Consider the following 14,109-nt stretch of genomic DNA (forward strand, 5'->3'; position numbering starts at 1 on the left):
GATGCAACAAAGAAGACCTAAGACAGTTGAGCAGCTAGAAGCCTTTATTAGACAAGAATGGGACAACATTCCTATTCCTAAACTTGAGCAACTTGTCTCCTCAGTCCCCAGACGTTTGCAGACTGTTATTAAAAGAAGAGGGGATGCCACACAGTGGTAAAAATGGCCTTGTCCCAACTTTTTTGAGATGTGTTGATGCCATGAAATTTAAAATCAACTTATGTTTCCCTTAAAATTATGCATTTTCTCAGTTTAAACATTTGAGATGTCATCTATGTTGTATTCTAAATATAATATTGAAATTTGAAACTTCCACATCATTGCATTCTGTTTTTATTCACAATTTGTACAGTGTCACAACTTTTATGGAATTCGGTTTGTACTTCCTCTTAATTACAGAAGACATAGAGGGAGGAATACAAAATACAAAGAAAAATGTAATTCATGACCCATTTAATCATCATTATTACTTTGCAAATCATGCTGCAGCAAGATCCTTAGCAGGGTCTTGAATGGTCATCGCAGATCTATAGGAAAGCCCTATCAGAGCATCTTCTAGAAAAAAAAATACATAAAATTGTAACATTTAGTGGCAGTAAACAACAAATTACCAGATTTAAGAACAGTTTTTACTTTCAAGCCATCAGGCTATTCAACAGCCTCTAATCATCCCCTGCACGCCTACACTTTACTACATTATTTTTGATAATCGTGAATCAGAGGAGAAAAATATTTTGAATTAATTTTACTTTCTTATTTTTAATATATATATTTTAATTAAAAAACAAATCGCACATGCTATGCTTTAAGAGTGCGAGTTGATATCCCGAAAGTGAGCATGGTCTGCTTTTGAATATTATTACAATAAATAATATTAATACAATATTATTCCACATCCAACTAGGGATGGGTACCGAAACCCGGTATTAAACGGGCCCCGGTGCTGAATTTTGAAAGACCGCTGTATCGATAAGCTCGGACGTTATCGGTTCTGCTGTCGGTACTGGAGAAATTATTTATCATTCCTATACAGACGTTATCTTGAACATGTTTATATCGCCAGCCTTTTCTATATATAAACTATATTTTATTTAAACCATTTGTCTGTGATGCAAATTTGAAATTCGCAGTTCAGAAGGGAGAGAGAGATGAGAGAGCGATCTCTCACGCAAAGCCACAGCACGCGCAACACGACAGCCCTGCTTAATGAGTGACAATGAGGACAGAACTAAACATTCAACGTGGTTACACTTTAGATGTGGGATATTCTAATATATTTTGTATTTCGGCTTCCAAAGATTATATAAAGAAGATATTTGAGATAAAACCGTTAAAAAACAAGACGCATGATCTGTCCAGCTTAACTTCCTTTACTTCACAGCACTGCGGAGCGCTGTCAGTTCTTCCTAAAACCCAAACGTACCGTCAGCACAATCGGCGATTGTTGCAAAATGCTGTCTTCTACTGTTGCAAGATCAAAAATGGCTATTAAAAACACAAAAGCCTGCGAAAGAGCCTGTTCACAAGGCGGTGCGCGCTCCGAAACGGACTGCAACGAGACAAGAAAAGTAGCCTATACTTTGGGCTTCGTGTGTCCTCCTTAACTATCAAATATACATACAAATGTCAAAATGACCAGCTCTGAGATTCGCTTAAACACAGTTTATTCACTTAAACACAATTATGTCTTAAATGGACGTAAATAATAGGGATTGATGGTGCTTCAGTTACCGGTTACCGATTAGATTTGGTCTCGGTCTTAAAGGGGCAGCAGTCTAATAGCCTAAACTTGCTGACGATTCAGCCATTAATGCAAATCAAACAACAAAAGGCAGAGAAAGGCAGAGAAAATCACTCACAGCTTTTGAATAAGTAACTTTAGATTTAATAAGCATTAATCTATCTATGATAAACTAGTGCTATTTTATATTTGATTACTAAATTAGGTTTCTTTTCAGACAGAAACAATTACCTGAAAAGATATGTTAGTACACCTTCCTGAAATTAAAGCACTTTTGTATATAATTTGTATCTTTGATTGATTTTATTCTTGTGTTTGTACTTGTTTTTTTTTCTTATGTGTCCTTTTTTTATAAACAAAAAAGCCTGCACATTGCTGCATAACAAAAATATATTTTTCTTCGTTTTGCTTTTTCTATTTTACATTTCAAAATACAGAGTTTAATTATGTTCTTAATTCTTAAAAAAAAAAAAACACCAAAAGAACCGATAAGAATACAGTTAAAGTACCGGATCGATAAGCGGTATCGGTAAGAGTAGTAATACCGATAAAACCTTAACGATACCCATCCCTACATCCAACCCAGTGCTTTCCTCCAAACCAAACAATGTGTAATGTAAAGCCTATGAAAACAAATATAGTGAATGTATCAATGTAGGCTATGCTGTACATTATAAGCAAAAAAGGGTTCAAATGCATTCTTAATAGAAAAACTACTGTCACAAGGTTGAACATCTCGATTTGAGACTGGGAAAAATATATAAGAGATTAAAACAATATAAGGAGATTAAAAAAATAATCTCCTTATAAAAATAATATAAGCAGATTAAAACAAAAACACTGGATAGATTTTTATAATTATATGATGTTTGTGTACAGGCACTGCCAACACACATTTCAGTACAATCAACTTGTAAAAGTGCATGTACCATTATATAACCCCTTTAGCCCTCAGACAGTCTTCGTTTTGGAGTCACATCCTGAGCCTTCCCGGTCAGAAGTGACCGGACACCTAAAAATGAAATTTCCTCCATCCCAGTAAAACCAATGAAATTTATTTTTGTTCTATAATATTTATTCTTTGTAATTTAGTATTTTGAGACAATTTGATTGAATTTATTAACTTAAAATTCATATATTTTATACATATTTTTTTCCCCCATGGCAAAATAGACCATAAATATTGTATAAATGTTAAAAAAAATATTATTAATGCAGTATTTTAGTTTATAGGGTATAGTATAGTATATAGAGTCTAGGCCTTCAGAAATAATATATTTTGAAGAAAATTAGCTCCATCTGGTTTAGGGTGACCACCTGCTAATAAGCCCAAGGGGGGACAAGGGGTATTTTTCAGAGGGACAATGTGGGACATTGCTTGGCGCGGCGGTGCCCCCACCCCACGGGCAGACTCTGATAGTGGTTTACCCATATCTAGAATTGTTACTATTGCCTTACTGTTTGTACATGAATAATTGTTCAAAAAAAAAAAAAAAGCACATAAATTAATAATGCCCTATTCCCTAAACATGTGTAATTGCTGATATATGCTCATGAATAGGCCAACCAATGTGTATTTTTTTCTAAATAAAATGAATATTTTGAACATTCAATGAATTTACAGATGCACTTCCACTTACGATTTACTTTAGCTATTTAATTTTATTTATTTTCCATTACAATTAATTCACTTTAATTAAATAAAAATATAAAATTATAGGATTAACAGGAATTATAGTTGCTCAACACCACAGGAACAGTTTTTAAAAAAGTCGAAAAAAAAAGTCTAAACTTACAACTCCAGAGGTTCACGGAACGAGAAGCTGCGCTGTCATGACAACAATAAAAAAGTTGACATCAACCTAGTCAGCAGGTCACGTGGGAGTGGCAACCAGTCTTGGGGAAGTTCTCACTTTCTGAACTAGTTCAAAGTTCAGTTCACACATTTTAAAATGAACTAGTTCAGTTCAAAGTTTGCACAGAAATGTAAGATTTTTCCCATCTTCACCGACCTCGTTATAAAATCCGTTTAAATTATCATACGACGCCTTTGTCGACGGCAGCCGCGGTGGCTTGTGTTGCCAGATTGGGTGTTTTTTTCGCTACATATTAAGCCCTGTTTACAGTGAGTTTTAGCCGGGTTTTCGCCTGGAAGGCTGTATAGAAATCTGCCACCCCATTGAATGAAGTTAAACTGAGAGAGCGTGCGTTCACAGACACCAGAATGAACGCGTTCACAGGTTCATCAGGACAGGCAGTAAAACAATACGTGCTCAGGCACAACGTTTGGCTGCCTGGGTCTCGAGGATATAGACTGAGCGACTTTTTATTTTTATTTTTTTTTTTTTAGCAAGCATTGATTATGCGTGACACGGTCTCAATTTGCGGGACGCATGAATTGGGCTTCAAACGCTGTGCGCGCACGCGCTACGCGGGACGGGTGGTCACCCTAATCTGGTTACAGTATACAGTAGAGAAAATGCTTGGAATCATTGTGTAACCACTAGATGGCATGTGCAGTTCATCTATGGACACATGTGTTCTCTTATGAACACATTTACTTTTTTTTTTTTTTTGGTGGATTCGAATATATATTTGAATCTCAAAAACGATTTCTTATTAAAAAATTTGTAAAAAAATAAATAAATAAATAAAAATTGGGGAATTTTTGTGTTTTTGTCAATTTCCCACTCATTTCCTATGGTGGTCTAGCCTGAATGCCAGCCCGAACACCGCCCACAACATTTTTTAGTCGGGAAGTTCTGTCTGGACTCGCTCCATTGAGGAGTAATTATGATCACGCAAAAAAAGTTCGGGCCAATCAGATTGCCAGAGCGGGCTTTATACGATGATGGACAGATGATCTGCAGGGACGTGATCATCGCGTTATCAAAGAGCGCTAACATTAACTGGTTTCCCTCAGAGATGACTGCAGCTGGAGAATTGAGATGTATAGATACTGCTGTCGCATCTGTTTTTAAAATTAATCGACAGCGCATTAATTTTAATAGACAAACAGAAAACTGCAATCAAGGCATTTGTCGATCGGAAAGACATTCGGCAAAAGTGTAACTTATCAGCTGGCTCTGACGGTCGCTAAGTTAAGAAGATGGGACGTAATGAAAAGCCGTTGTGGTTTCTCCTTTGGTCGCACTCATGAAGGACCAAGTGAAAGAAGCAACACTCGTTATTTTACTTCTAAAATAAGTAAGTTCTGTAATTGACAGCTATGCTATGCAAAGTATTTGACTTACTGCGTTGCTCTGATTGGGCGTAAAAAATTTTTTTGTTTGTTTCCGGTTTCCGACCGACCCTGTCAATTTATGTGCGACCCAAATTTATTTTATGAGCTTGGGGAAGGAATAATAAAAATTAAATAAATACACAAATAAAAAACTTTGAGGCGAACTATAAATTTATGTTTTTGTACAGCTCCGTTTTTTTTATAGCACGCGATGCAAGATGCATCTTGTCCTCCAGCAACAAACGAGGCAGATATCGTTCGTCAAACTGAACTATAATACATATTATACAAGTCTTTTTTTTGTCATTTAGGATACTTTTATTCATATTCGCACACATACAAATACATGCATTCATAGGCATGCACACACCACATACTAATACCTCCATCCGCCTAGTTTTATTAAAAATCATCCAAAAATATCATGATCCCAATCCCATCTTCTGCTGTCTACCACTTCTTTCGCCATGTATTTGTTCGTTTCTTTTATTATTTTATGCAATCCAAAACACTCTAACCTGCCGCGGTTTGTATCTCCAGAGCCCCTCTAACTTTTTTGAAGGACAAGTAAAAGAGAATTTTACTCGCCCTAACGGACAAGTAGACTGATTAGAACATCAATAACAAACAAAAAAAAAAATAACTAGGGAATCACTAAACCGAGAGAATGATTCTGATTTTATTACATTTATTGCAAGTTGCGATCGATTGTGGAAAATAAATGTAGGCCTACTGTATTACTGATGGTAAGGTTGCGCTGTTGACCCTTGCGCAGAGAAATCTACACACATGAACGGAGCGCACACACACACAGTTAACAACATACTGCCTATAAAAAATCTAAATGTGGAGTTTTTATATTTTAACATATGTTAAGCAGCCTAAATTATTTTTCCTGAATACCATCACGATTAAAAAAGTGACATTGATTTCCTACAACAGTTCAATAAACAGTTAAGATTAAGTCACTTACTTTTTATAAGCAATATTGGGTGTTTTTGTTCCATTTCAGCAGCGAAAATAGTTCCAAAGAAAAGTCACAGCAGAACCACGACGCATCTCACAGGAACTCATCCTGTTTTCATGACTGAATGATTCAGCATTTTGAACGAATCTGTTGAGTCAAAGATTCAATGACCCATTCATAAACATCTGTCTCATTCTTGAATGAATCAACCATTTGAACGAATCGTTTGAATTAATGAATCAATAACTCACTCATTTATACGGCCGCCTGCCGCCACCTATTGGCAGTTTAGTGTTATGTTTATAAGTAGCCTATAATTCTTTCCAATATTTCTTATTTGCACATTTAAATCAATTTCATAACATTATTTTATGAAATTGTAATTTTTCAGTGTAAATGATTTAATTTGATTAGCCCTACCTAGGGTAACAGTATGCTTCATCTTTCATTTTAAATTCCTAAATTTGATCAATAAATTCAATTATTAAGAATAATAAGACACTATAGGGCATTTAATAATATTAGGGGAGGGGATGCCCTTAAAGGTGCAGATATTACAATATGCCTTTTTAAATATCAAAGCTGATTGAACACTGATGAGAATATTGCTTCAGAATAAAAAATAAATACATTTAAAAAATCCGGACAAGCAACTTTTTTACTCAGACAAGTGATTGACAGATTTACTTACTTGTCTGGAGGACAAGCACATGAAAAGGCTTAAGGGGATAGTTCACTTTGAAATTAATTTTTGATATGTTTTAGCTTACCTCAAGGGCATCCAAGATGTAGGTGTCTTTGTTTCCACAGTAGTTTCAATTTTGATATTTTTAGGTTTGACCCAAAAATATCAAAATTGAAAATACTGCGGAAACAAAAACCCCTACATCTTGGATGCCATTGAGGTAAGCTAAAACATATCAAAAAATAATTTTGTGAACTATCCCTTGAATGTCGAGCCCGGAATAATTTCCTACCCATCCCTTGCTGCCACTGGAAAAAAAAAAAAAAAAAAATCCCTACCGACCCATGACCTCAACTGAACCAACCGGAACCAAACTTTTTTTTTTTTTTATGCCTTGGTTGTAGGTCTGTCCGACTATCCAATTGAGTGCAAAGGTTTTTTTTTCCTGGTTCGGTTAAGACACGCCTCATAATCAAAGCCTTACAGAGCGGTATCAGACTCATATTCTGACCAGAATATGAGTATGACTAAGTCAGGCTAATGGGGGTCATTTTTGACCAAAGATCATAAGTGTGACTATTTTTTTTTTTTTTAAAAAACACTTAGCATGCTCAGATCATGACATCAATTTTTTTGTGTGTTCACATACATAATGCCATAAAAGTCACCAAGTTTCGTAACATTCCGAAGAAGCTGTGATTTTTAAAAATTCAAAATATACTTTTTGTAATCAATTTATTGGCGTGTATGTGTATAAAAGTGTGTTTGTATGTGTGTGTGGGTGTCTGTTTTGCACTCTAGATTTTGTAGAGTGTCACCCCTTTCCTGTGGTGTACTTTTTTTTTTTTTAGAATTGTGGCCGATTTGTTGATTGTACATACCAAAATTCTGAGAATTTTTTTTCGTCAATTTCCCATTCATTTCCTATGGGTCGGTCATTTTTGACCGAAGACCGTTAGTGTGACTATTTTTTTACGACCACTTATATGCCCTGATCATGACCTCAATTTTTTTTTTGTATTCACATACCTAATGCCATAAAAGTCACCAAGTTTCATAACATTCCGATGAAGCTGTGATTTTTAGAAATTCAAAACAGAAAATTTTCCGGTCATAAATGACCGAAGACCGTCTGAGGGTTAAATCTGTGTTAAATCCAGGCTTTCTGAGTCAAAAGCAGACCATGCTCACTTTTGGGATATCAACTCGCACTCTTAAGGCTAGAGATGTTCCGATACCCTTTTTCTCTTCCCGATTCCGATACTGAGTACCGATCCGATTCCTGGGTGTGTATAGTATCTATTCAGCTGCAATTCATTCTAGCACTGTATGAATGGAAAGAATTATTATGGTGTGCTTCAAACTTATCCCTAAATTAAACATGAACAAATACATGGAGCGATCTAGAGTATTTTTATTATCTGAATTACATTTCATAGCAAAGTTTATCTTAAGAACAAAAAGAACTAAAATGCACCTACACATCTAATACAGTAAACTAAAAAAGGTATTTTAGATTTACAAAATAACGATATATATAAAAAAGTGCAACAAATAAATCCATCAATCTAAAAAGATTATATGAACAATATAAGAAAATAATCTCTATAACTGAAGATCAATAAACAATTTTGTTAAATAAAACACATTTCAGTTTTGACTGCGGCTGGTCATCCAGAATAATAAACTCAATAACTTTTATGTTTTTGGTTATATTTGAAGAGTTCAGATGCAAAAGCCTCTAAATGCCATTTGAAATTTTCTTCTAGAATGGTCATTTTTATCAAGCTTGTATATTTAAGTTCAGTAATTTCACTTAAATGGCAATTAATAGGTAATCTTCATTGCCATTTAAGTGAAATTACTGAACTTAAATATACAAGCTTGATAAAAATGATCATTTTAGAAGAAAATTTCAAATGCCACTTAGAGGCTTTTGCATCTGAACTCTTCATTTATTGTTCGTTGGCTGTCTTTTGAAAACATTTCTCTTCATTTGAGGCCCTGTTTACATGAGAACGCTCACAGGAGAAAACGTAAAAATATTTTATCAGATGTGCCTTTCGTTTACACGCGATGGCGTTTTTGGGACTTAAAAACGCAAAAAAGTGAAACCACCCTCCAGAGTGGAAATCTTTAAAACACTCCACCGCCGCATTCCTGTGTAAATAGTAAAAACGCGAAGGTCTGCTTGACATTGAAGGTTGTACGCAGGCACGCGGGCTTGGTGTTGTTGTAGTATGCGCTCTGCCTGGAGTGCATACATTGAATTTCACAGACTTTTGTGTCACCATCTGCACGTGGATTTCACACCTAAAACGCTCGTCTAAACGCAGAATATAAAGTGATGAGGCAACTTTTGCGTTTTCTCTTCAGAATCGTTAGACATTGTTTAATAAAATGGTATCGGATCGGTATGCGGACAGAAGTGCTCGCCGATACCGATTCCAGAATTTTTTATTGTTATCGGCGGCATTTCCAATACTGTTATCGGAATCTGAACAACTCTACTTAAGGCATAGTATGTACGATTTGTTTTTTAATTAAAATATATAAAAAACAACTTAAAGAATGTTACAAGTAAACATACAATATATATATATATATATATATATATATATATAGACTTGTGTATGTTAAATCAAAAGTTTCAACAATGTTTAAATCCAGAGAAATCAGCTATTTTAACCAGTGTACCGGCCTGTATCACTACCTCGCCTGTCAGTGACATTATTTCTGCTATAACTTTGGTTTCTCTAGAAACCATGGAAACACTAAAGACGTTTTAATATGCAACTGTTTGGATATGTTTAATGACTGAAATGTACTCGGTTGCTAACGTAACCTCGGTTCTCTCTAGAGAGGGAGTCAGTACTGTGTAATATCTTACGCTAGGCGAAAACCTCTTTTCCTCTATGTATTTAAGCCAAAAAATTATCCTTAATTTTGAATTATTGTAAAACGCGTTGCGGCAGCATGCAGACATAGGCAAGGCGGCTTAGCGTGGCTATTGGCTGTCCTGCGGCAACTGCAGCAGCCTATCGAGAGCGGCCCTATGGTGACGGCCCGATGGGGGGTGTTTTGTGCCCATTGCGTCATGCTCCCGCCCGAAGCGTGGCCTAGTTCGAGAAGAGAGGCTTGCAGCATAATTCTCCAATAGTTTAGCCACAGGAAGGCTATTCATTATAACAGTGTCATACACAGTCAAGGGTGAAGGGAAAACTTTGGCCTGTACCTAGTGACAGTATGGGCATTATTTTCCTTGGGGAAAAAAAAACCTCTTAGCCCGTTGAGCGGTGCTCAAGCGAGTGCAGTACTCTGCGCCGACGTGACAGAGCAGGTGGTACTTGACTATTAAACCGACATCAATTTGCCCTGTAAGGCAGGTACTTCTAGGTTATAAAACCTTATGAATGTAGCCGGGGAGGCCCAGCCTCCCGCCATACAGATATCTTGCAAAGAAATCCTGCTAGACCACACCCACGATGAGGCCATGCCTCTAGTGGAGTGTGCTCTAACACCTAAAGGACACTCAAGTCCCTTTGTAGTGTATGCCAGTGCTATGATATCCATCTGGATAGGGTCTGTTTTGAAGCAGCTAGGCCCTTAGCGCGATCACTGAACGAAACGAAAAGCAAAACAGATGACAGAGCACAGAACGCAGAGTGCTCCGCTTCCGGCATCTCCGACAGCGTCAGCCAAAGGTGTCTCTTGGCGACAACGAGAGAACTCAGGGTACACAGAGCTTGCCTAGTCCTCACTGTAAGATGCCAGAAGAGAACAGCTGGCCTCCTCTGCAGTGCAGATCCAACGGGCTCGTCGTCATTGATGACGGAATCGACGGCGGCTGTTGACAGTCAGTGAGTGAGCCGAGGGAAGCTGGCGAAGCTGGCGGGCGAACTATCGTGAACTTGAGGAGGCTCAGGGACCTGCTGAGTACAGCGCTTTTTACGGCGTGGTACTGCAGCGGGTGGTGTTGCAGACTCGGAGAAGAAAGCCAGGTGAGTCCTCAGTCACCACAGACAATAGCTTGTCAGCGAACGCGAGTGCTGCATGATCCTCTCCCGCAGATGACATGGGTCGCTGAGTGGGGCTCGGCACAAGCCACATGAGGATGGCATCTTTAAAAAGACACAGCTCATTTAGAAAGGTGAGTCGCGGGGGCGAACATACAGTGAGCAGAGTGTAAAAGGATATGGATGCCGGATAGCGTAGCAGGAACAGCGACTGAAGGTGGCGAGGTGCAGGCCAGCAGCTTCAGTAGAATGGCTCATCCTGCAGAAGGCTTTTTCGACGACGTGGCTTCTCACTCAGGATCCAGCAATGTGTGCTCTTCGCTGAAGAGATGAAAAATCTGTGATATCAGCCCATCAAGCTATAATTTATAGGGCTAGGCCATGCCCGTTTCTGCAGGAGTATGACGCAATGGGCGCAAAGCACCCCCATTAGGCCGTCACCAAAAGGCCGCTCTCGATAAACTGCTGCAGTGTCTGCATGCTGCCGCAATGCGTTTGAATTTTTTGGCCTCAATTTATCGAGGAAAAGAGGTTTTCCCCTAGCGGAAGATATTACGCAGTACGAGAGAACCTCTCGCAAGAGAATGAATCGTTATATAGCTCAACATGGTTAGTCTTATTGTTTGAATCTTTTTATTTATTTTTTTTTATTTACCGTGAGTAACATGTTTGTACCAAGCTAATGTTAATAGTTATGTTATGACAACTTTCAACACACTCAAAGTATTTTAGTATGATTGCTTTGACAAAGTAAAACAGAGCTGCGTTACCCCAAGATTTTAATTTGTCAGATAAAGTGACCTGTTTGAGTAGTAATTCAGCATTTGCTGCTGTTTCATTAGAATTAAATAAAATGTGAATTTAAAAGGAATAATACGTGTTCAGGGACAAAGGAGGTGGTTGTTAAACTTTAAACGTACTGCGTCTTACCAGAGTAACATTGATAACTTTAATACATTAGCTCACCAATGAACATGATTTCTGCCTGACTTGTGTCAGATTGCTTTCCTTCGGCTGTGAAGATGACAACTCCCATGATTTTATTTTGTTTCGCCTCTATTGTTGTTCTGAAAAAGTGACCTCTACCTGCAAAAAGTACATACTATGCCTTTAAGGTCAAAAAGAGTATATTTACATATTATCTGATATTTACACAATCAGAACAGAGCGGACAATTTTTTGTTTGCTGGCAAAGAGAGATGTGTGATTTCAGGACAGCTAATTCAGTGATATCTGTCAGGATGTTTACTGCATGCCATTCCATAAAATTAACTGTAAATAACAGGCCTAATGTGTTTAATGCCTAATGTGTTATTCTTTTTTTTTTTTTTTTGAAGAATTGCAGAGTATCATCTACATAACTTCATTACTGCTCTTAAGGCCCTCACAGCTGGAAAAGAGCTTGATTGTGAGTGTCAATGAGTTTATGTCTGGGCTTTTAAGTGTACAGTTTAAAGGTGTTGTTGCATTTTATGATTCATAATTACTCTATTGTGGTTATGGGTAAGACTGGGTGATATGATATTTTCAATCTAAATATTTAACACAACATCCATGTAAATATGTGCTGTGCTCCATCCACGCAATAACAAGATAAAAAATAAAACCTTTCTGTAGTTTGCTTTGGAAAGCTGTTTAAAACTCCTGAAAAAAAACATTGTTTTGGACTAATTTTGTTCTAAATGTCGCACAAGTTTGTTCTTTAATTTTCCTTCAAGTATATTTTCAAGCCTTGGGGCCAGATTAATAACACTGGGCAAATTAGCATGAGACTTCAATCCTATAAAAGAATATTTGATGATTTTGGGTGGTAAATAATGGTGCAAATGCCAGTAAAATTACCATCTCAAACCTTAAATCATGTGAATCATGTTGCATGATCTGTTTAAACCGTCCCATAAATGTTGCATCTGAAAGGGAGACTCCTACAAATGCATATGCAATAAGGTCTGCTGCAAAAATAACTGTCAATGCCTTTTCAACTCTAATTTCTCACAGCATAAATCCTGACAGTAGTTTAACGCCAAAAGAGGGTTTGAGTTGGCTCAATTGCGCAAGCTGTTAGTAAATCTGGCCCATAGTGTTTTACTATCACTTTCTTCAACCATTGTGGCTGCTACAATATTTACTGGTCCACTTATTACTAGAGGTCGACCGATGTGGATTTTACCGATAGTTAGGTTTGACCGGACATGCCGATAATTTAACCATTTTTTTTTATGCAATATACATTTTTACTGCATGTATTAATATGAACAATACAATTGTACCTTTATCATTCATGTTAGTTCATTCATAGTACATTAATAACTAAGGTAATAATAACAGATCAAATAAGAATTAAAACTCCATTTCAAATGCATTAGTAAATGTTGAAATTAACAAACTAACAATGAATAATTCTTCTACAACTTGTATTAACCTTAGTTAAAGGGTTAGTTCTCCCAAAAATTAAAATTCTTTCATCATTTACTCACCCTCAAGTTGTTCCAAACCTCTATGTGTTTATTTGTTCTGTTGTACACAAAGGAAGATAATTGGAAGAATGTTTTAATCAAATCTCATTCCCCATTGACTACCATAGTAGGATAAAATACATATCACTGATTCTTGAAACTTTGGCAAAAACATGTCCCACTAAAAAAAGTGCTAATTCTGTTGGAAATTAATAACATTTTCATGAATGAAAAGAATCAAGTTTATAATCAGGGGGTCCTTTGCACATATGTAAGGTTATTTTATAGATTTATTTTTCATTTTTATTATTTTAATGATTATATGCTGGCCCATTGCCTACAAAATCAGCTGTCCTCGGATAGGAGATAATCATTTCAAGTTGATTAAAAAAACAAAAAGGAATAATTGAATTGAATAATATATTTACCACACAAAAGAGTACATTGTAATATGTAGTAAAAACTACAAACAGTGAGTTTTGAACAATATTTACTATTATTTTGTGGTTGTTCAAAATGTGTCCCACATATTCGTCACCACCGTCAGATATTTATAAAAAGCAATAAAATCAGGCAACTACAAGGTCAACTACATTCCTCCATACCCCATTTTCAAACCTTCAGCTTTACAGCATGCTTCAAGATCACTCAAGCTCCCGTAATTTTGCTATTTTCTCTTAAACTTGTTCATATATTTGGGCACTGCTACTGTCACAACCATAACATGTCAACACCGTCTCTTTTGTATAGAAAATATTAGATTAGATTATGACATAATTGTATACTTTTTAAGAAGAGGTCTGAAGTAGCTAGCAACAGAGGGGAAACAAGATGGCTATAATGTGAACAACTCATGCATATCATGTGAAAGAGTAGGTTTTGTCACCACCGTCAGACGTCACCACCGTCAGGTTTTCTATCTGACGGTGGTGACATACCGTGTGACGGTGGTGACAAAACCCCCCAAATGGTCTATAACAGACGCTAGAATATAATTGTT

The 14,109-nt window shown here is 36.7% G+C and overlaps 1 protein-coding gene across 2 annotated transcripts in view; it reads left to right on the forward strand.

Moving 5' to 3' along the window:
• The window catches only part of sugt1 (SGT1 homolog, MIS12 kinetochore complex assembly cochaperone), a 72,971-nt gene that overhangs the window by 35,464 nt on the left and 23,398 nt on the right, over nucleotides 1-14,109 (forward strand). For both annotated transcript variants that reach the window (XM_039694657.2, XM_089132281.1), the window contains exon 5: nucleotides 11,991-12,061. In XM_039694657.2, the coding sequence (XP_039550591.2) occupies nucleotides 11,991-12,061 (71 nt within the window). The remainder of the gene's footprint in view (nucleotides 1-11,990; nucleotides 12,062-14,109) is intronic.

The sequence above is a fragment of the Pimephales promelas genome, chromosome 6 (genome assembly GCF_988280905.1).
Source record: "Pimephales promelas chromosome 6, fPimPro1.hap1.1, whole genome shotgun sequence".
Classification (NCBI taxonomy): Eukaryota; Metazoa; Chordata; class Actinopteri; order Cypriniformes; family Leuciscidae; genus Pimephales; species Pimephales promelas.